At 54.0% G+C, this 21484-nt stretch overlaps 1 protein-coding gene across 1 annotated transcript in view; it reads right to left on the bottom strand.

Moving 5' to 3' along the window:
• The window catches only part of KIF5C (kinesin family member 5C), a 148750-nt gene that overhangs the window by 8656 nt on the left and 118610 nt on the right, over window positions 1-21484 (bottom strand). The window contains exons 18-25 of the mRNA XM_072789139.1: window positions 20902-20978; window positions 19755-19864; window positions 17689-17790; window positions 17406-17466; window positions 12747-12818; window positions 10506-10610; window positions 8470-8686; window positions 7339-7451 (exon numbers count right to left, since the gene is read on the bottom strand). Coding sequence (XP_072645240.1) covers window positions 7345-7451; window positions 8470-8686; window positions 10506-10610; window positions 12747-12818; window positions 17406-17466; window positions 17689-17790; window positions 19755-19864; window positions 20902-20978 — 851 coding nt within the window. The 3' untranslated portion in view covers window positions 7339-7344. The remainder of the gene's footprint in view (window positions 1-7338; window positions 7452-8469; window positions 8687-10505; window positions 10611-12746; window positions 12819-17405; window positions 17467-17688; window positions 17791-19754; window positions 19865-20901; window positions 20979-21484) is intronic.

Below are 21484 nucleotides of genomic sequence, written 5' to 3'. Positions count from 1 at the left end.
CCACCCTGTACGTAGGAGCAGTCACTGGGCACATTTTCGAAGGACGGGGAGGCAGAGAGAGATGAAGTAGCTCGCCTAGTAGTGGCCAAGCTGTGATTCAACCCCAGGCAGCCTCGTTCCAAAGCCCGAACCCACAATCACCAGCTACTCAGCCTGCCTGTGGCAAAGAGTCCCCTTGCAACGAGGCAATTCACATTCTTGTGACTTAATCATTAATTACTAGGATTTTCCAACAGTAATAGCAGTTGAACGGCCCAGTGGCACGGATGTAGACCACGTGTGTGGCTTAGGGATCCCATGTGACCTGCTCTAAAGGAGGCTTCCTGACTTCACTACTTCAGAGGGTCAAATTTATTATTATTATTTTTTTAATATTTTATTTATTTATGACAGATAGAGAGAGAGAGAGGCAGAGACACAGGCAGAGGGAGAAGCAGGCTCCATGCACCGGGAGCCCAATGTGGGATTCGATCCCGGGTCTCCAGGATCACGCCCTGGGCCAAAGGCAGGCGCCAAACCGCTGCGCCACCCAGGGATCCCGAGAGGGTCAAATTTAAAAGCAATTTCTTGCCCACCCTCCAGGTGGGGTTGAACCCATTTCTGCTGTGGGCACAAGTCAACTCATCTATTTTAGGTATATATGATATTTTTTATTTGTAATTAAGTGGGCATCAAAACCAGGAGAATGGTCACAGTGAACCCCACCAACGATGCAAGATGGTTTGGATCCAGGTGTTCGGGACAGAGAGAAGAGTAATAAGAAGGAAAGATAGAGATTTTAAAAAGCAAACAGAGTATAAACGAGGAAGTGACAGTGTGGGAAGCTTAGCCTGAGCCTAAGGACAACCTAAAGCCTGAACTCTCAGGGGTCTTGTTGCTCTAGTAGTCAAGAGTGAGAATGAAAACTCCATTCTGGGGATCCCCGGGTGGCTCAGTGGTTGAGCTCCTGCCTTCAGCCCAGGTGTGATCCTGGGGTCCCGGGATCGAGTCCCACATGGGGCTCCCCACAGGGAGCCTGCTTCTCCCTCTGCCTGTGTCTATGCCTCTCTCTGTGTGTCTCTCATGAATAAATAAGTAAAATCTTAAAAAAAAAAAGAATTTAAAGACATTATTTTACTAACAACTAACAGATACATTCACAATAAAGGTCTTAAAGGAGTAAAATCTGAAGAACACAGGTCCATCCCACGGGACTATCACTGATCCTGCGAGTGTCACAAACCAGAGATACGGACATCGTAACAGAGTACAGTCTGCTTTGATGGCTCTTCGTAGTTACATCCACCCACGCGACCCCGCTCTAAGTTGCAGACATGCTTCTCCAGGGCTGTTTTCTTTATGCCTCAAAACATGAAATCAGACACAGAATCGCTTCTTCTCTAAGAGGCCAAATGAGTTCCTATTAGCTTTACCACTGTGATTTTACCAAATATTTTATCACAGTTTATCAAAATTTTAAGATTCTATTTATTTATTTGAGACAGAGAGAGAGAGACAGAGAAAGGAGCAGAGGGAGAGGGACAAGCAGACTCCGTGCTGAGCGCAGAGCCTGACATGGGGCTCAACTCCGTGACCCTGAGATTATGACCTGAGCTCGAAACCAAGAGTTGGACGCCCAACCAAATGAGCCACCCAGGTGTCCCCAAAACGTTATAGGGTATGATTTCTAGATTTAACATATGTGGTTTTTTAATAAAAGTATAGTCCTCAAAATATCAGTCTTTATCTACATCAACAAAGTAAGAGACATCCTGGGGCTTGCCTGCATTTCATAGTATTCTCAATTTTATATTTTTCTTTGCACAAAAATCTGAAGCATTAACATGTGCATATTCTAGGGGCGCCTGGTGGCTCAGCTGCTTAAGCATCTGACTCTTGATTTCACCCCAAGTCATGACCTCAGGGTTCTGAGATGGAACCCCGTGTGGGACTCTGGGCTCAGCAGGGGCTCTGCTGCTCTCTCTCCCTCCCCCTCACCGCCATTCTCTCTCTCTCTCTAATAAATATATCTTCAATTTAAAAAGTGCATAGTCTAGATTGTCTTGCTGACTACCTTGCAACCAAGTATTCCCATGCAACTTCAGCCCCACACACACTTAATGCTATGACCAAGGGGACACTCCTCCTTGCAACTTAAGCATCCTCCCACTAAAGCTGGACTCAACAGGACAATGATGTGTCCCACCTGCAAGAAGACAAAGTGGCCTGAAGGTGTGCAGTGATTCTGCAGTGGGCTTTTCTTTTCTTCTTTTTTAAAGATTTTACTTTTAGGGACGCCTGGGTGGCTCAGTGGTTGAGCATCTGTGTTCCGCTCAGGGCATGACCCGGGATGGGGGTCCTGGGATCGAGTCCTGCATCGGGCTCCCTGCATGGGGCCTGCTTCTCCCTCTGCCTGTGTCTCCGCCTCTCTCTGTGTGTCTCTCATGAATAAATAAATAAAATCTTAAAAAAAAAAAAAAAGGTTTATTCTTAAGTAATCTCTACACCCAGCATGGGGCTCAAATTTATGACCCCAAGATCAAGACTCACATGCTCTACCGACTGAGCCAGCAGGCGGCCGTCTACAGTGGCTGTAACACAGAACGGGGGGGGGGGGGGGGGGAGCCACATCAGGACACACGGAGGAAACACAGGCAAGCCCCACAACGCCAGACTCCACTAGCCGCAACGCATACCAGAGGCATATCGCACCCAGCTCTTTATTTTCAGAGAAAAGCCATCTTTCATTAACTTCTGTTAAGGCTGGTGATTTGATTTTGGTTTATGGTTCATTTCAATCTAACTTCTAAATTCGTTTTGACTTGCTAGTTGTGTAAGATCCCGAAGTATGTGCTATTGTAGATTTGCGAATACCTAATCATAATAAAATGAATTGAGTATGAGAGCTTTATCCCCTAAAGTACCCTATTCACTCTTCGTAGCCGAGAAATCCTGGTCCAAACACAGGGGAGCCAAGAGCCGGGGCCTCAAGGCCTGGGAGCCGCAGCCCGGCCGCCGCGGTGCCCCGCCGGCGCCCTCTGGTGGGCCCTGAGCGGCCGCAGCGCTGTGGGGACGGGAAGCCCAGGCCGCAGACCGGCCTCACCAGGTATTTCCATGTCCTCTCATGAAATGTGGGGCCTGAAAAGCCCTCGAGTGTGCTCTGCGCCTTATCTCCTCTCCAGCCTGCAATCCGTGTCCCTGCCTCCCTCGGCGCCAACCTGCTTCCTGCAGGACAGGGGACCCATCCACCCCCCGGCCGCCGCCGGCCCTTCCTACTCTGCGTCCCATCACCTCCGATGGCGCTCTGGGCCGATCGCAGCTCCTCCGGGGCACCCAGTACTCCCATCTCCGACACGATCGAGCTCCCCACGAGGCTCAAGGGGAGCCCCCGCTCCGACTCCCACCCACCCCATCCTTTCCATGGGGGTCCAGCACAGGGTGGCCTTTCCCAGTGTGAACCAGGTCCCACCACTCCCAGGCCGGAGCCCCCAGTGCCCCCCATGCCCAGACTGCACTCTCCTCCCTCCCCAACTGCCCTGATGAAGGTCTCTGTTCTCTGGGCTCCGGCCCTATCAGCCCTCCTATGATCCCCCAAATACGCCCGCCATCCGCACCTTCCAGCCAGCGTCCGTGCCGCTCTTCCCCAGTCACTGCGCCGCTGGTACTCATCACCACCCAGTGCTCAGCTCGGATGCCACCCCCCCTTCTAAATGTTGTCCCGTCTCCATCTCATTCACCTGCTGTTTTTTCAGAAGCACACCACTAGCTGAAGTTCCCTTGCTTATTTGTGGTCCTTCTTCCCCACAAGACGACGACCACCCGTAAGAACAGAGCCTTCTTCGCCTCATCTGGTGTTAAATGATACAGAGCAGCCTCCCCATGCCTGACCCCATTTTGCAGACGACGAAACTGGGGTTGAAGAAATCCAGCGACGTGCCCAACGTCACACAGCAGTAAGCCAAGCTGGGCCTGGAACCCACTTCCCTATCCCACGTCCGTACTTTGCTGCGCTGCACGGCTCCGCGTCCGGCTCTGTGGTTTGAAAAAGATGCTCCCCTCCCCGTGGCAGCCCCCCGGGATTTGAACTGGCTGAGCTAGAAGCCCGCGGTTTCCGGAGTTCTGATTTCCACATGTTAGCACCTTCAGTCACTGTGAAAATTGAGCATGAACCAAAATACTCATTGTGACTCGAGTCCTTGAGACCTAAAACAAAGCGGAAAGCAACCCCAAAGACATCCAGGTGCTGCCCAGGTATGAATATGCTGCTCTGGCTTCAACAAGAGGGCTGGGAAGGGGCAGCTGAGATCATTCCTGCCCAGGACGGACACTTCAGAACAAGCATCCCGAAGATCAACAAGGATCATCTCAAAAGGGGTTGACCCCAACTAAGCAACGAATCCACATTTTCAATGGTTTTTTTAAATGATTTTGCATTTTCTCACTTCCAACCACAATCTCCCACTTCATTGGCTACTATCCATTTTTTTTAACCTCCCCAAACAAATGTCCGGTCTTTTTCTTTAAAATAGTCAACATCCTTCTTCATAACCTTTAGATGAAGGGATCCCTGGGGGGCTCAGCGGTTGAGCATCTGCCTTCAGCCCAGGGCATGACCCCAGGGTCCTGGGATCGAGTCCCACGTCGGGCTTCCCGCATGGAGCCTGCTTCTCCCTCTGCCTGTGTCTCTGCCTCTCTCTCTGTCTCTCATGAATAAATAAGTAAACTCTTAAAAAAAAAAAAAACCTTTAGATGAATAAATGATAATATCTTTAAAACACCTTATATCTGGTCATAGCATCACATAGGATGCTTAGTCATGGGCCTTCCCCGCTCAGTGGTTAGAATGCGGGACTAGAAAGGGACTAGAAACTATTTTGCAGCAACTAGGAGTGAAAGGAAACCAGAAGCCAACATTCGCCAACCACCTACTGTGTGCGAGTAGCGCCGCTCTACACAGCAGGGACGTTTTGATGGAGCATCTGTGATCTGCCAAGCCGGACCTCAGTTAGTCTTCCTTTCAAAACCAATGACCCGGGGAAAGGATTCTCCCCATTTCGCAGACACAGGAGGCGACTCTGAGGGTGAGTAACTCGAAGAGTAGGAGACCCAACCCCCGACCCAGGTCTCCCACCCAGAGCAGGCCGGTGGCCGGGTAACTGGGAAGGGGCCCTGTTGGAGTTGCCATGTGGGGACGGCGCCGGGCTACCGGAGGTGCCGGTGCGCATACAGTGGGTCAGGAGCTTCCAAGTGCAGATCGAATAACCAAATCCACTTAGGACTCTTCAGGTTAAAGAAAGCAACGCACCACCAGGAGGGGTGGGGGTGGTCCCATCAGTCAGGCCCACCGCTTGTCAGGCTCAAGGTGGGAAGGGAACACGTGGCTGTAGGGATCTCACACAAAACGCGGGTCTGACGCCTGCGCGGGGTTGCTGAGCACAGCGGCTGCCCACTGCAGTCTCTGGACCCAGAGCCCCTGGGCCAGGGTGTTACTAAGAGCTTGCCGGGAGCCAAGCACAGACCCTTCTCCGTGTGCTTCCATCGAACGGGGTAATGTAGGTGCTGCTGCGGTCATGACACCGCGGCACAGCGGGCCTCGATGAACAGGTTCTGTGGCCCGGCCCAACATCACCGCCTCGTCTCCAGCCACAGGACACCACTCTTCTGCGGGGCAGGGACGTGCCTAGTTCAAGAAGCCACTTCCAGCCGCCCTTGCAGCTGGACGGGGCCTCGAGCCTCCGATCTGGCCAGAGAGCTGCAGGCATCAGGACCGTGTGGACTTCCAGGAAGGCCACTAAAGGAAGAGGATCGGTTCGGAGAGCTGCTAGTGCCTCCCCGGCGTCCCTCTGTTTGCCAACCGTGAGAGACAGAACAGTGGAGGTCGGCGAGGTGACCTCGAGGAAGGAGATCTGCTGAGGACACAGGGAGTCTGAATTTAAAGGGCGAGCTTTGTGTTGTCACTGGAGAGTCCCTCTCCTAGCCACCGACAGACCACCCTCCGGCTTCCCGAACACGCAGAGAGATGCGCGCCCGTCCCACGTAGGCCACGGTACTTGAGGAGAGGTCTCAGCTTTGGTGGCTGACCAATCGCCTGGCCGGGCCCCACGCTACCCGAAGCAGTAGCGGACGTCCCTGGCACCTGGGACACCGACGCCTGCCCGAGTTCGAGAACCGCTGCTCTAGCTTCTCTCCTCTAGGCTGCCCCACGTGCCCCGCAGGGCCCCCCAAGTGCCCACTCCAACACCAACAGCATGCAGCCACAAGCAATTTCCTAACATCCAAAGTATCGTGTTTGTGATTGGAAGCGATCAGATCTGAAGGGGGTGGCCCGCTGCCGAGACGCTGTCCCACCCACCCTTCCAGGATACGGCAGACGGTGTGGACATGTTGCCTGCCCGTGCGCTGCCTCGGCCCTCCTCCCTGCCCCGACCTGGCCAGTAGCCGTCCTGCTCCCTGGCGTGTTGTCTGGGCTCAGCCACCAAGCTTCCTCCTGGGCAGTGTGTGCACGACCCTGGCCACGCGGTCATAGACCCGGAGACAGGGCTCCAGCCCCTCGCGCCCACCTCCCTTACCTTGACCCAAAAGACGGGAGAGGAACGGGTCCCTCCTGAGGCGGCCCGCCTGCCCAGCCTGCAAGCTACTCCCTTTGTGAGGGCTCAGGGCCCACGGGCAACATTTGGAGCTACCGTTCGCACCCACAGGTCACTGGCTCAGGGCCGGAGTTCCCCTACACAGCGCTCGGGCCACCCCCCAGCAACCTCTCTTCCCCATCTCAAGTACTAAGGAACAGTCTGCGCTCCTGCTTCCTTCTCTTTCATAAAGTGCACCACGTCTTGTCTGTTTGCTGGCCGGTGTGGTAGTATCACGCAGGTGACTGTAGGTGAAGAGACGCGTAGTCCGCCATCTCAAAGGAAAGCGTGGCCCTGACCCGCCTCGATACGCTAAGAAGCCCCGTCAGTTGAGCTCGGGTAGCAATTAGAAGAGTAGGACTTTCTGTATGTGGCTCTGTCTTTGCATTCGGTTCCTGAGAATTACAGCGACCACCCACACCTGCCTGCTCTGGGCGAAAGCAGCTGACAAACAGGTAATGCCCCTCTGCATGCCAGCTACGCCGGGAAGTCCCACAGACAAAAGGAAGCGAGGGGGATCACTCCCACGCCCTCATCCGTCCCCGGAGGGTCCCCAGAGCCAGGTGGCCCCAGCTAGGAGACCCCGAGGCTCTAGAGGGCTTGAGGCTGGGTGAGCTACGCGCTGGGGCCTGTCCCAGGGAGGTGACCTGCCCACGACTGCAGGGACACATGCACGCGGAGGGTCCGCCCCAGGGCAGCCCCTCACAGAAACCACCGGACACCGGGGACTCACTCGTATTTATTTCTGGTAGTGAGCGGAGTTCGAAGAGCCGCCTCCTCCCCCTCGGATGGCGTGGACAGCCGTTGGAGATGACGCCGGGTAGTGTCCGGGGCGGATGGGCTTGGCTGGATCGGACAGAAAGGACAGAGGGTTCAGACGGGCTGGAGCGGCCCTCCCCAGGTGCCCCCAGGTCAGCCGCATGTGGAAACCCGACGCCCGACTCTCATGGGCCACCGGGCCTTTGTGACAACAGGCCGTTTGCGCTTCTGACGGTACCGTCAGCTGACCCAGCGCCCCCAGCCGTGGGGGGACACGGAGAACTTCTACACCAACTACTGTAACTCTGGCTGAGGAAAATCAGAAGGGCTTTTGGTTTTATCCGAGAAAGATCTACCGGTAACGCTTGGGTTTCAAGGGCATCTGTGCGTCCCCTGAAACTGGAGCAGAACTCTGCCTACGATGCGCTTTTTCGGAGAAGAAGGTCCCTAGTTTCCCAGATTTGCAAAGAGCATGAAAGCCAGTGAATGCAATGCAACATTAATCTAAGGTATGATCTTAAAACTAGAAACATGAGGTTGGTTTACAAAACATTTGCACGGCAGTATCTGATGGGAAACAACCTCGCGTGTTGTTGGAGGCACTTCAATCTAAAAAGAAAAAAGCTCTTTAGAGAACATTCCGAAATCCCTCTGCCGCCTGCGGCTCCATCCTGGGAACTGGGACTGAGCAGCTACACCCCCGTTCTCTGCGTGGCCAAATGCCCAGATCGAGGTCTGGAAGGGGCTGGACGTCCAGGCTGGACCCCACCCTGGACCCCACCCTGCCCACGGAGGCTCCCAAGGTGCTTCCGTACGTGCCCTTGCACGCGGCTTCCCCGGAGGCTTCTGACCACATCCCGCCCCTTCGTGTTCTGCTTGGTATGGAATGGAAGGGGCCCTTGGGCCTCGCTGCGGAACAGCCAAGGGGGCCGGTATGGGGGACCGTACGCCCCGACGCCACGTGCCTTCAGCGACAGCCGCGGCCGCCCTGGTGCGCGCAGCCCAGCAGCCTCGGGGAGCGCAGGGCGGTGCGGGCCGCAGGGTGAGCAAGCGGAGGCTGCCGGACCGGGCCATGCAGCACCCGGGCCGCGGGCGGCGCACGTACCGATCTGGGCCGAGTGGGCCCTCCTGGCCATGTTCTTGGCTCGAACGGCCTCCTTGATGCGGTCCACCTCCTGCTGGTAGCGCTTGCGGTCCCGCATGGCGTTCTCCTTGGCCTCCTTCAGCGCGCTCTCCAGCGCCTTGACGCGCTCGGCCGTGGCCCGCAGCCGCTTCTCCAGCTTGGGCAGCTCGCAGCGCAGGTCTGCGTTGTCCCGGACCAGCTGCGGGGACAGCACACGGGGGCACTTACGGGAGGGCAGCGACGAGCGGCGCCCCCAGGCTCTGGCAAGGCCGTGGACCCACGACACGGGGCCACACGGGCTCACGTGTGCAAGCAAGTGCGGAGGGATGCGGGCTGGAGTGCAAAGCCACTTCCAGCCCCAGGAAGCTTTCCGGCTTGGGCAGGATTTGCTTCCTCTGGGGTTTGCGTGGGTGGGGGACCCAGGGTGAGGGCCGCTGGCTACGCGGGCACTAGCAGGTGCAAGCTGAGCCCTGTGATGCAAGTTCGGGAGCACCAGGTACCGGCGTGCATGTTCCGGAGCTCTCCGCAGGCCTCCCCGCGTGCACCACACGTGGTCTACACCCGCAGGTGGCTTGGACCCACGCTAAACTGGGATACTGCTCCTTGTCTCACTACCTAAGACCCTCAGTTAAGAAGCAACAGGTGAGGCTGGGCGTGTTCGGGGTGGTTTGGCCGCAGACTGGCGGCTGGGGGGGGTGGATGACGGGGATTAAGAGGACACCTACATGGGGATGAGCACTGAGTAATGTAGAGAACTGCTCAACTGATATATTGTATCCCCGAAAATAATACAGCACTGTATGTTAATTATGGAATCTAAAAAATGAATAAATACAAATTTTTAAAAAGTGAAGGAATTTTTAAAAATTATTATTAAAAAAAAGAAAAGCAGCAGCAGCAGCAACAGGTTTGCCCTGGCTCAAGAGCCGGCTCTGTTATTTCCTGACATCTGACTTGGTAAGTCCTCCAACCTCTACGCGTCTCAGGTTTCTCACCCATAAAAAGGGAGCGTATATAAGAGGACCATTGTGTGAATCCCAGTGGATCCAGAAAAGTCTTGAAAATCAGAAAGTGCTGAACTAAGGTAACCTACCCCGAGTCCACACCTGCATTCCTTACCCCCGTATCCCGGGCACCAGCTCCAGTGCCGGGCAGAGAGCAGGTTTTCAATAAACACCCACTGAATTCATGAATAATTCATGAATTAGAAATTCACTAACTGCAACTCAGACACTGCAGTTTCTGCTTATGTATTTCCCATTGATAACTTGCTTGAATCACTGCCACCATGTTGAACCTGCCAGCCTTTGGGGGAAAATGCCATCCTCGGTCACGCTGAAGGGAACTTAGGCCCAAGAGAGACACATCCCCTCACCACGAGGTCCAACAAGTTGGACCGTTTTTATCACATTATAAATCTTTAGGATTTAGGGGAAACAGGAACATTCCACTATTTATACAGAAAGGAGACCAACAACTGCCTAGATCACCAGCAGGTCTGGCCATGCCCTTTGCTGCCCCTCTACATAAACTCCGGAGCATCACAAGAACCAGAGACGGTGCCCAAGAAATAGGATGCCCGAGAAACAGGGCGACGGGGCCGAGAGGAGGCGAGGCAGGTCACTTCCTCTCCTGCTCTGTTTCCTCATCTGCAAAAATAAGGGACCTGAATCAGCTCGGTGGTATCCCCTTTGCATTCTGCGCAGCCTGTGGGTCTGCGGCTGGGACTGGACGCAGGATGGGACGGCAGGGTTCTGAACACCCCGCTTCCCAAACCCCAGGAGCTCAAACTCTGCTCCTTCTATCTGGCTTCGATAAAAGACGTTTACATATAAGGGAAAATCACTGAAGACTAAATGAAGGACTCCAAGGACCCCTCTGGCACTAACGTCCCCTGATGACGTTGGGTCCTTTTACCTCTACGGTCAGAGCCGTCTCCCGGGACTGTGGCCAAGTGTAGCGGGGGCTTCTTTCCAGGAGAGTACGAGAAGCAGAGGAAGCCGGCACGACTCTCTTACCTGTTTGTGAACCTTTGTGAGCTGCTCCAGGTTATTCTCCAGGAAGGAAATTTTCTGCTTCTGGGCAGCACTGCCCCCTCCGTCATCGCTGTCCAGCTCCACGCTCTGCACCAACACGAGGGGTCAGTGGGCAGGTCTGCACGCAGCCCGCCCACAGTCCCAGCAGAAGCTGGACAACATTCTTATTCTTCTTCAAAAAAAAAAAAAAAAAAAAAAACCACCCCGACCCCACCAAAGGCTATTCTGAGAGCAAAACTCAAGAGAGGTTCTAATAGCGGAGGCTCATTGACCTTCCCAATGAACTCCCTCGGTTGGTTGGGGTCAAGGGTGTGGCGAGCATTATAGTCTAGAGAAATAGAGAAAAAACAGAACGAAACAGAACTTCCAATCTTCCTTTGAGAGATACAGATTAGTTCTCTCTGTGAAATTTAACCTCTCCCTGGCAGGTGGGTAAACAGACTTGACTTTTCAAAAGGAGCGGTTCCAAAATTCATTAAAAGGAACCAGTGTGAAAACATAAACCCAAGACCTAAATTTGATTTCAAACATCCCGGCTGAGATAAGGCAAGCTGCGGGCGAGGGGCGAGGGCCTGTGGTCCACTGGGAAGTCCCAGTGGCCTCTGCTCGTCCGTCCCTCGGCTTCCAATCCCGTGAAATCACGTAACGCATCCGTCTCAAGCACGTCACTGCCTCCGGGCGCTGTGCTGCTAGACAAGCTCTCGGAAGTCATCAGGTCTCGGGAGGGGGGAAAACTGTCAGGTCAGGAGAGAACGTGCCACCCTCCTGGGGCAGAACCACACTCCGAGAGCCCCTGGTCTAGTAGGGCTTCCCTTGAGAGTCTCGGATCAAAAAATCAGGGAAGGGAAGCCTGGCCTTACCTCCCCCGGACCCTCCTCCCCCCGACAGGGCTTCTCCAGTTCTTGCCATCACCTCCACAGGTCTCGCTCTCTGGCCCCTCTGCTCTGGCCTCTCCCTCCTACCTGGCCCAGGCCTGAGGGTCATTTCCATCTTGATAACCGGGGTCACTACCTACCTGCCCCACCACTGCCATCCAGGCCTCAAACTCTCCTTTCACTCTCCACCTTTCCTTATTGTCATTTCCAGGCCTCCAAATTGACTAGGACCACGCCGTCAGGGGCCACGGCCAGGGCACGCTCCGACCTTGAGTTGGGGACACACACCTCCCGGACTAATGCCTGCGGGGCCCCCCTAGGCCGAGGCTGTCCATTCTCTCCCCTCCTTCTCCATCGAGGACAGAGCCTCCACATCAGCTGAGAAGATAAAGTCCTCGGATGCACCTTCCCACCGGCCCGTGTTCTCCTGCAAATGTGTCCATCTCGACTTCTGGAAACCGCCGCTTCCAAGCCTGACCCCTCCGCCTACGCTGCTGGCACTGCCCTCTCGCTCGGACTCCGTCAATCCCCTCCTCGTTTGTTCAAAATCTATTTCGCCTCTTCCCCCTGGCTCCTTCACACGCATGCACACAGGTGTGCAGACACACACACACGCACACACGCACACTTTGAAACACATCTTCCTTCCGTCCTACTACACGTCCACATGTTTAAAGAGCAGTTCCCCGGCCGCCTCCACCCCTTCCTCCTTCCTGAAACTTCTGCAAGCCGCTCGGGGATTCGCTACCCGGCGACCCCCAGAGATCACGGTGTGAGGCCCAGGTTCGGAAGTCGCAGGACCCCCAGCTCTTCCAGCGTGTGACCTCGGTCAAGTTACTGGGCCTCCGAGCCTCCCCCCACCAAGAGAGAACAGAACCTGAACGCGGTTGCCAGGAGGAGCGAACACGACGCGTGTCCACGTGCTTCGCCTACTCGGACCCTGTCCCTGAACGGCCTGTTCACAGGCAAACGGGGCCTCCCGCCTCGATTTCTCCGGGTTTCTGGCGCCGCGCAGCACGCTCCGGGGCGACACTGCCTGGCGACACCCCCTGGGTTTCCCCCGCATCACGCACGGCAGCTTTCACGCTGCGGCCAGACAGGTATGTGCTCATTTGAAATGAAAGGCCAGGGAGAGAAGGAGAAAAGCAGATGGAAAAATATCCCCAAGTATTTTTTTTTCTTTTTTTTGCCTCCAGTACATTCTTTTAATACATTTTCTGGCACGAAGTAATTAATTTTTAACCACAACCAGCGCCAATTTGAGCACGTAGCCTTTCAACTGAAAATGATTCTTTCTGTCTATCTTTTCTTTTCTTTCTCAGTCCTGTTCACACAAAACGGAACTCACCTTTTTAACCCGGGCAGTCAGGTCCTGGACGAAGAGTTTCCGGAGGTTATGCAGAGTCTGCAGTTCCCGAGACTGGAAGAGAAGATGGTTAAGACGCCACTGGAGCGGGGGAGACACCTTGAATTAGGGACCGATCGGGCCCCGGACCGCCCCGTGCGGCTGCCCCGATGACCCAGACCGCTCCCACCTGCCCGGGGGCCCAGCGCCCAGGCCCCGCTGCGCCCCCCACGTGTCCACCCCTCGAAGGTGCCCTGAGGGGCAGGGACTGGGAACGCAAACCCTGAACTGTAAACGAGAACAGAGCCTATGGTTAGCCGTGTTCTTTTTTTTTTTTTTAAAGATTTATTGAGAGAGAGGCAGAGATAACAAGGGGGTGAGGGGGCACAAGCAGGGAGAAGAGGGAGAAGCAGGCTCCCCGCTGAGCAGGGAGCCCGACCCGCACTCTGGGATCACGACCGGGGCCCCAAGGCGCACCCTTCACGGCTGAGCCACCCAGGCGCCCCCGTCAGTGGCGTTCTAAACAGAACTTTTTCACTCTCAACTACTCCGGTTAACAAGGTCTCTCATGGAAATTCCCTAGCTGGCTGTGTTGTACCAGAATGGATTCTTTTTCCCTGTAATTTATTACGTACGTGTTACACAACAACCCCATCAAGTTTAGTGGGACGTTACCCACAACCTCTCCCAGCCTGGCAGGCCGACGTGTTTCAGGTCTCTGCACCCCCCTCTGGCCCGGGGTCATCGCCTTTGCTTTCCATCACTGAGCTCCTGGGTGAGGCAGGTGGTGGCCCTTGCACCCACGCAATCCTGGGCAACCTACCAAACCTTCCTGTGCCTCAGTTTCCTTATTCGTAACAGGAGGATAAATACACCAGTTGCCTCACGGTTGTTGTCAAGATTAAATGTAAAAATCCTCACACAACTCTTACAACAGCTCCTGGCACACGCTATGTGCTCAGTGAACATCAGCTAGGCTTAACTTATTGATGCACCTTATTTGATGGCCATTTCTTCGGTTGGCTTTTGTTGTTCCCCTTTGTGGGCACGATATTGTCGTATTGTAATTAGCTTCTCGGGGGCTTTTTTTTTTTTCATTCTGAGCTATTTTTCTACAAATGAACCCTTAGGAATTAGACCACAAAGACAAGACTCTGAGTCAAACCTGATGAGCTCTGTTAACAAGATGAGAAAACCAAAACAGTTCCTCCCGTTCAAGTCTCCACGCATTTACGTCGGTTAGTTTCCCGCAAGTCGTTTTCCCACAAAGGAGAGAGATAAACTTGCATTTCTACTTCTCAATTTGTCTAAGTTGACCAACTCTTAATACAGAATGTCACGGGATGCAGCTCCCAGGTGCTCGTAGGAAAAGGAAACAGGCTATATACAGCCATGAAAACACGGAGTTTCTTGGAATAAAAGCTCTACGTTAATTTAACGTCTTGTCGCCAGGTCCAAGTCTGCAATCCTGTGTTGAAATAAGAAGCACCTAAAGTCAACTGCTTCCTCGGATGAGGCAATGGACTTTCTGCAGGAAGGCAACCGGCCTGTTACTGCGGGTCCAGTGCACACGGTACCTGTCCGGGGCTTAGCCACCTTCCAGGGCAGGTGCAGGGCTGCAGCTCAGCGCTCACACGTAGGCGGACGTGCCGTCTAGGTCCCTGCCCAAGGATCGCGGCCCCCATCCCCGGCTCTGCATGTTCTCGCACTTTCTCTCTCCTGCTTCAGGGATTTTATTCCTGATTGAACTGTAACCACAGTAGACATTTTCCATAAAAAAAGCCACCACACCAGAGGGAAAGGAGAAGAGAAGCACAGGTCCCTTGTCCTCGGGGCCTAAGTACCACATACTATGGAGTCCTGAGCTTGGCAGCTTTATCTCATTTGTGTTTGTTCTCAGGTGAATTCAACAGTTCAGGAGAGGTGGTTAAAAACCTTTAAAACAGGGATCCCTGGGTGGTGCAGCAGTTTGGCGCCTGCCTTTGGCCCAGGGCGCGATCCTGGAGACCCGGGATCGAATCCCACATCGGGCTCCCGGTGCATGGAGCCTGCTTCTCTCTCTGCCTCTCTCTCTCTCTCTCTTTCTCTCTGTGACTATCATAAAAAAAAAAAAAAAAAAAAAAACACCTTTAAAACAGTTTGCAAGCTGCGTGTTTAAGCGCAGGCAGCTACCGTCGGCTTCCTGCAGCAATGAACCTTCCTGCACAAGATCATTTCCAGCCGACCTGACTCCCTGCCCTGAAACCTTCCCTGTCACAGGCTGCTGCCCGCTGTGTAAAGGCTCAGCTTCCTGTCACAGGGGACAGCGAGGGGGGCACCAGAGAGGTGAAAACACAAGGCCCATTAACACAGCAGGAGAGTCCAGCCCCAGAGCCCAAAGGATCCCGTTGAAGCGAGATGGCTGCCTTGGGCCCCAAGACACCTGCACATCTTCCAACGTCAACCCCTGGACGGCAGCTTCCACATCCCACCGCCCCTGCTCCCATCCCATCCCTCCCAGATACTCCAGAAGCCAGAAGAGGCCTTGAGCTACGGAGAGCTCAGTTCAGGTCAGCCAAGGGCCGTGAGCCTGTTCCTACAGAACACGTACATCTTCAGTGAAAAGGACACATGCTGTGGGGTTCCCATCTGGGGGTTTGAACTAGGATGTGTGAGTGGTGAGTGAGAGCAAGAGAGAGAAAGGGAGCCAGTGTGTCAGTGGGTCTGTCCTTGGGTGCGTGTGCAGGTGGGAGGGGCCAGGCACCCAACATGGAAGCGAGCACCTGCGGGTGTGAGGGAGGGCCTGCGGCCCGCGTGTGCTGTGAGTGTGCCAGAGTGCACGAGAGGACAAGTGACTGCACGGAGTGGGAGCGCGAGCGTGAGAGCATCTGCAGGAGGGCAAGGACGGGCAGGGAGCTGAGTGAGGGGAGTCCGTGGTGGAAGGTCCCTTATCTCTGGCTAGTGGGAATATGGTAACATTTTGAAGTTCAGTATTTTCTGAATTTTTAGAATCATCTATAACTGTGAGTATCACTTCTCCCGTAAAAATAGACATAGATGGGCAACTTCATGGCTTCATTTCCGCGTCCCCTAGAGCCAGCCGGCCATCCGCCACCTTCTCCACCCTGTTGGAAAGGCCCGAGACCCTCTGGGCCACAATCATCTTACTTCTGTCCTGGCTGGACGGTGCCCTCCGTCCCTCCACCTGGCTTTGAGGGGCAGCTAACGTCAGCCCAGGAAACGGGGTGCACAATCAGGCCCAGCCCCGGGCACCCATCGGCCCATACAGCCTGGGGTCAACCAGGCTCTTGGAGACACGCACAGTCCCACATGAACTCACACAACACGTGAATGGAATCAGACGTACGACTGTGTCAGGGCAGCCGGGTGGCCCAGTCGGTTAAGTGGCCGGCTCTTGGTCTCGGCTCAGGTCGTGACCTCAGGGTCAGGAGACCGAGCCCCCTGTGCTGCTCGCCATTCTGCATGGCATCTGCTTGGGATCCTCTCTCCCTGTGCCCCTCCCTGCTCACGTTCATGCATGCGCACGTGTTCTCTCTCTCTAAATAAATCAACCTTAAAAAAAAGTATACGGCTGTATCTAAATAATATCCGTTGTTTTGTCATGTGAAATGACTGGACATGTTTTCACCAAATTGAGAGGCTCTGCTTGGTCTGTCTTCAAACACAGGCTGTGTGGTGCTTTGAAGGGCTCTCGAGGGCCCTCCAAGCAGCTGACATGGACGTCAACCAGGGCAGACAAACCTAATGAACTCAGATGCTGGATGGAGAAAATCAAGCAGGATTTCACATGAGCCCTTCTGATCTGTCTTGTGCCCAAACCCTGCAGGTCTCAAGGCCCTACTTGCCCTACAACTGCTCTTGCCCTGACACTTCTGTGCCAACCTCTTGTCTCCTCCCCGCATCACTGACTTTCCTGCTGGTCCTCAACCCACCAACCATCGTCTCACCTCCGGGCCTGTGCTTGGAAGACCCTCTCCCCAGGCCTCCCCACGGCTTGCTCTTTCACCCGCTTCAAGTCCCTGCTCAAACTTCACCTCCTCGTGGGACCTCTGCGTTTTCTAGGACCATGTAATGGAGGTCATGATTTCCTTCCTTACTGTGCACTGTCTGTTCCCCTACCCCTGGCTGAAGGCAAGGTTCACAAGGGCCAGGGTCTTATCTTTGTCATTTATTGATAACAAGGCGAGCACCTAGAAGAACACCGGTCCTTAGTAAGTGCCCTTGGATGCTGAATGGAAATAAGTCGCAATGTGCAAAGTATGTTAAGTTTCAGGCATTGATTTGCAAGTCAGTTTAATTCTCACTCAGGGCCTCCAGGGTTATAGCACTAAGCATGGGTGGATAGACAGACAGATGGGTAGATGGATGGATGGATGGATGGATGGATGGATGGATGGACACAGACTGATAGTCATGGTGTCAAGAGCTGAGGAATAAATTCTACAATTCTCACCTTTTTCACCTTTCCACAGGATATTTTGTCTAAATGGAGCGTCTAAATATCCGCATTTGTCTTACTGTCTAAATATATGGTATTTGCCTAAATATTTTATCGAAAATGGTATGTGAGAAAGGTGGGCACACGTCAAGTTACAAAGTCAACAAATCGCAAACTAATCGGGTCTTTGGGACTAAAATGAGTTGGGAAACATGCTGACGTACCACTGTCTCCTCCAGCCCTTTGAGGTCCTCTCTGGCCTGTTCCCTCTTATCGTTGAGCAATCTAAAAAATAAAAAGGAATCATGAACCACCAAACGGGCATCAGAGATTTCCAGATTCCATCTGCACCTATGGATTAATCGACAAAGCCAGCCAATTCACACAAATAGGCTCTGAGTATTTCTACATTGGCCCAACCCAACCAGAATATTGAGGAATCGGGATCACAGAAGTAGACTCCGCGGGGAGGAGAGAAAACAGAGGAAGTATTTCAAGTGCACTCACAAGAGCTTTTCCAGTTTCATTTCTCTCTCTTGGTCTTCTACTTTCAGCTTGTTATAATCAGAACTGAGCTTCTCCTGTTCCAGTTGCAGTTTCTGATTCAAACTGAAATTGAGGGGAAAAAAGCAATACATTCCCCATGAGTCTGAAATTCCGAGGCACCCACCAAAGACACGGGGCTGTTCCAACCCCATTAGTTCTGTGCAATAAAGGCGGCAATTCTGGAGGATTCTGAGGGATCACAGAACAACCTCACAGCTTCCTCCCCGCCCAAGTGAAAACTAATTTCTGAGAACATCTCAGAGGCATGAAACATTCAGGCTTTGAGAACATATTTATAGTTGGCTTGTGCAAGAGCTTTGGGGGAGAAATAATGAGATAGGGAAAGGGCTGATATTTTAAAACAGAGAAAGAGAGGATAGTCAGAACAGTTCGGCTCTGTCTGCCCTACAGATGGCATGTACCCACTCGGGAAACCTCATTTGGCCATTTCAACCTTCCCTTCCTCTCTTGTACGATGATCTGAAAACATCTCCTAAGTCCAAATTCCTGGCTGACACAAGCAGCGCTGCGTGAAGTCTGCAACGAGGGGGTGTGGAGAGAGGAAATACAGAGAAAGCCCAGGGTGTGCTGCACACAAGAGAAACCTGCCATCCGGTTGGGGGCGCTTGGTCAACATTTGCACGTGGAATTTCTAAAACCCTTTTAGGGCCATGCCCGGGCATCCGTAAAGGAACAGACTCTACACTCTCAGAAGGAGAACCCTGAGTGCGTTTGAACGGCCCAGGCCAAGGAAACGTCTCTACCTACCGACTCATTCACCAGCCCTCCCTCGCGTGGAAGGTGATTCATGAGAATAAAGAACGCAGGACACGCGTGAAGGGGTAAGGCCAAGCTGAGGGACAGCACGGGGCGGTCCAAAAAGAGGAGGGAAAGACGAGACGGGCTTGCCTTAGGTAGACAGCGCGCACGAGCCGGATCACGGCGTTTACATTCTGCTTCTTACCATCCTCCTCTCTCTAAATGCAAACGTGCTGTGCGAGCGGCTTGCGCGCACTGATGAGAGGTTTGGATCAGTAGCCTGGAGAATTAAACTCGAACTCCGGTTTGATTCCTACTTAGCGGTGTGACCCTAATTTCACCTCATTTCACCTTGCCTTGCTTCCCATGCAGAGGTCCGGCTCCTCATCTACAGAAAGGGGGACGGGGGGAGCCTTTAGTCTACATCCTGTGGGTGGCGTGTCAGGGGCTGGAGCTGGATTTCAACAGAACTGGTTTCCTTTGCTTTCCCTCATCTTTTTATCTGGGGCACTGAAAAACATTATTCTGCAAAGGGGTTCAAAGACTGCCGAGGGAGTCACGGTGCAAAAAATGTAAGAAACCTCAAGGAGAGGACCCTGAAGGCACTTTCCAGCTTGCTGGCTTATTCTGACAGAGGGGCAGGACGGTACGATAGAAGGCGGGAAGGGATCATTACGGGGCAGGGGTTCTTCAGTGGCCACGCCAGGACAGGAGAATGGCTCCGAGGGGCTGACAGCTGGGACAAGCTGCAAAGACCCCGTCCTGGCGAATGCCACGGGTCCACGAGCACAGACACACGCCCCTAAGAAGTGTGCCCACGTGACCAGGGGCTCGGGGTTGTGCAGGGAGCATTTATAGGCTGGGTGAGGAGGCAGCAGGAGCTGACGGTCTTTCTCTGGAGTATTAGCCTGTCAGGACCTGAGCCAGGACCAACCTAAGGGTTTTTTATATATGGTTTCACACAGACTGTACCTCCACCGACAAGGGCACGTGTGTACCCAACTGAGACACCAACATGACCCTGGCCCTGGGGGCACCAGGACGGGCGGCTGCACCCGCCTGCCACCTGCCCCACCAGAGCCCCCGAGGCTCAGCTCCAGACGGGAGAACAGACGTCGGCAGCCGCATGTCTAGCCCGCTGCAGCGCAGGGCAGAGCGCAAAGCCCACGGGCCACGGGGAGCGGACCTGGGCCCGACGCCGCGTCCTTCCCGGCCGGCCCAAGAGCCACACCCACGCCCCCGTGTCCGAGAGCTCTGGGCCGACTCACTCCCGAATCTCATCGATGATTTTCTGCTTCTCCTCGATTTCGTCCCGAAGCCTGGACAGCTGCTTCTGGTGAGCTTCCCGGTGGCTCTCCATCTGCTGCTCCAGCGCCTTCTGCAAGCCAGGCCAAGAGAAATGTGTCATCCACTCGTTGGCTCACGGCCCACACTGTGACAGGCCCTGGATGGCTTCTACCTCCTACCCTACGTCCCTTGGCTGTCAAATCCCCGACCTGGGGCCCCCAGGACCCGCGTTGCTTTACTGGCACAACAAACCCCCCAAATCTGTGATTACACCCAGAGGGCCCCAGGAGCAGATCAGTCCGTTCATTAAATGAAAAGCTTTCCTGTGGCTTTCTACGGCTCACCTGAGCTACATGGCCTCCAGCCAGGTCAGTCAGAGGGCAGGTGACCTCAGGCAAGCCACGTAACCCACACGTACGCACCCGTGAAACTGAACCGTCCCTGCCCTGGCCCCTGCACAGATTATGGTGATGTGCAAAGGAGACCTTTGTGCCAAAGCGATGTGAAACCAGGCGAAGGACCCAGCAAAGTCGGGCTGGAGCAGGATCAGGCCACGGGCACTGTTTCAACTATGGGCTTACACCCCAAAGGACCTGCGGTTGGCCCAAAATGAATCACGATTTTACGTCTTCTCCTATCTCATTTAATTCACCTAAATATCTTATTTCCCAATCATTTTTCCTACATTCTCCTTGATTACGTTAAATATGACCAAAAATAAAGATCTCAGTGTAAAATGGAAATTCAAATCTGGAGTGCTTCTTTAATAAGGGCAACGGGGGCGGGAGGGGTGGTTCTTTGACTCAAAGGAAGGGCCGCCACTTCCTGAGGAGAGCACCTCAGTGCTGTGGCCCCTGCAGCGAGCGGAGGGGCTGCTCTCTCCGTCTCCCCCAGGAGCAGGGAAGAAGCACGTGTGAATGCAACAGACTATTGGCTACGGACCTCTCCGGGTTCTGGACACGTCCGTCTTCATCTGAGTCCTACGCCAGGCCACACTGCCTGGCACCGCTCCCCCCACCCCTCCCTCCTGCACGGCCACACGCATCTCTGAAGGAGACAGATTTTCCTAGAATCAGAAAACGCAGTCCAAACGCACGCTGGGCGCCGGGGAAGGGGCGGCGCACACACCTTCATTTCCTCTGCGTCCTGCAGCCGCGTCAGATGTTCCTTCTCCTTATCCTGGAAGCTGACTTCGTGCATCTTTTCTGTTTTGGATTTTAAATGATGAGTTAAGATCTAACTGGCAGGACTCACATCCAAAAGTAAAGAAAAAAAAATTTTTTTTAAACGATAAAAGACAAAAAAAAAAGGGATGGCCATGGAGTGAAACATGCGCTCACATATCACCAATTACAACCACGCTATCCTAGGATGGGCCTCCCAAGGGAGACCTTTGGCTGAAGGAGGCCTCCCACGCCAGCGGGAGGGAAGGGCGCCTGGAGGGGGCAGAGGCTGACTTGGGCGGGGGCCACTCGGGGTCAGAACTGACCAGGCTGCGTATGACCTCACACCCGGCCTCAGTGAGCAAGCCCCGGGGCAGTGCACCTCAACCGTTCTGTGGGTTATAAAGCACTCTGTGAAGGTTAGTGGCATTTGGCTGCACGCCACTCTTCAGAGTTCCAGAAAGAACTAATGTACCTCCCGTGGGTAAGCTGTTTATTCTCTAAGAATCTGGAGCAGGAAAATGCAATCTAAGGATCAGAACAAAGAA

The sequence above is a fragment of the Canis lupus genome, chromosome 20 (assembly GCF_048164855.1).
Source record: "Canis lupus baileyi chromosome 20, mCanLup2.hap1, whole genome shotgun sequence".
Classification (NCBI taxonomy): Eukaryota; Metazoa; Chordata; class Mammalia; order Carnivora; family Canidae; genus Canis; species Canis lupus.
Note: the sequence above shows the minus strand (reverse complement) of the source record. Positions and strands in the feature narration are given on the sequence as shown.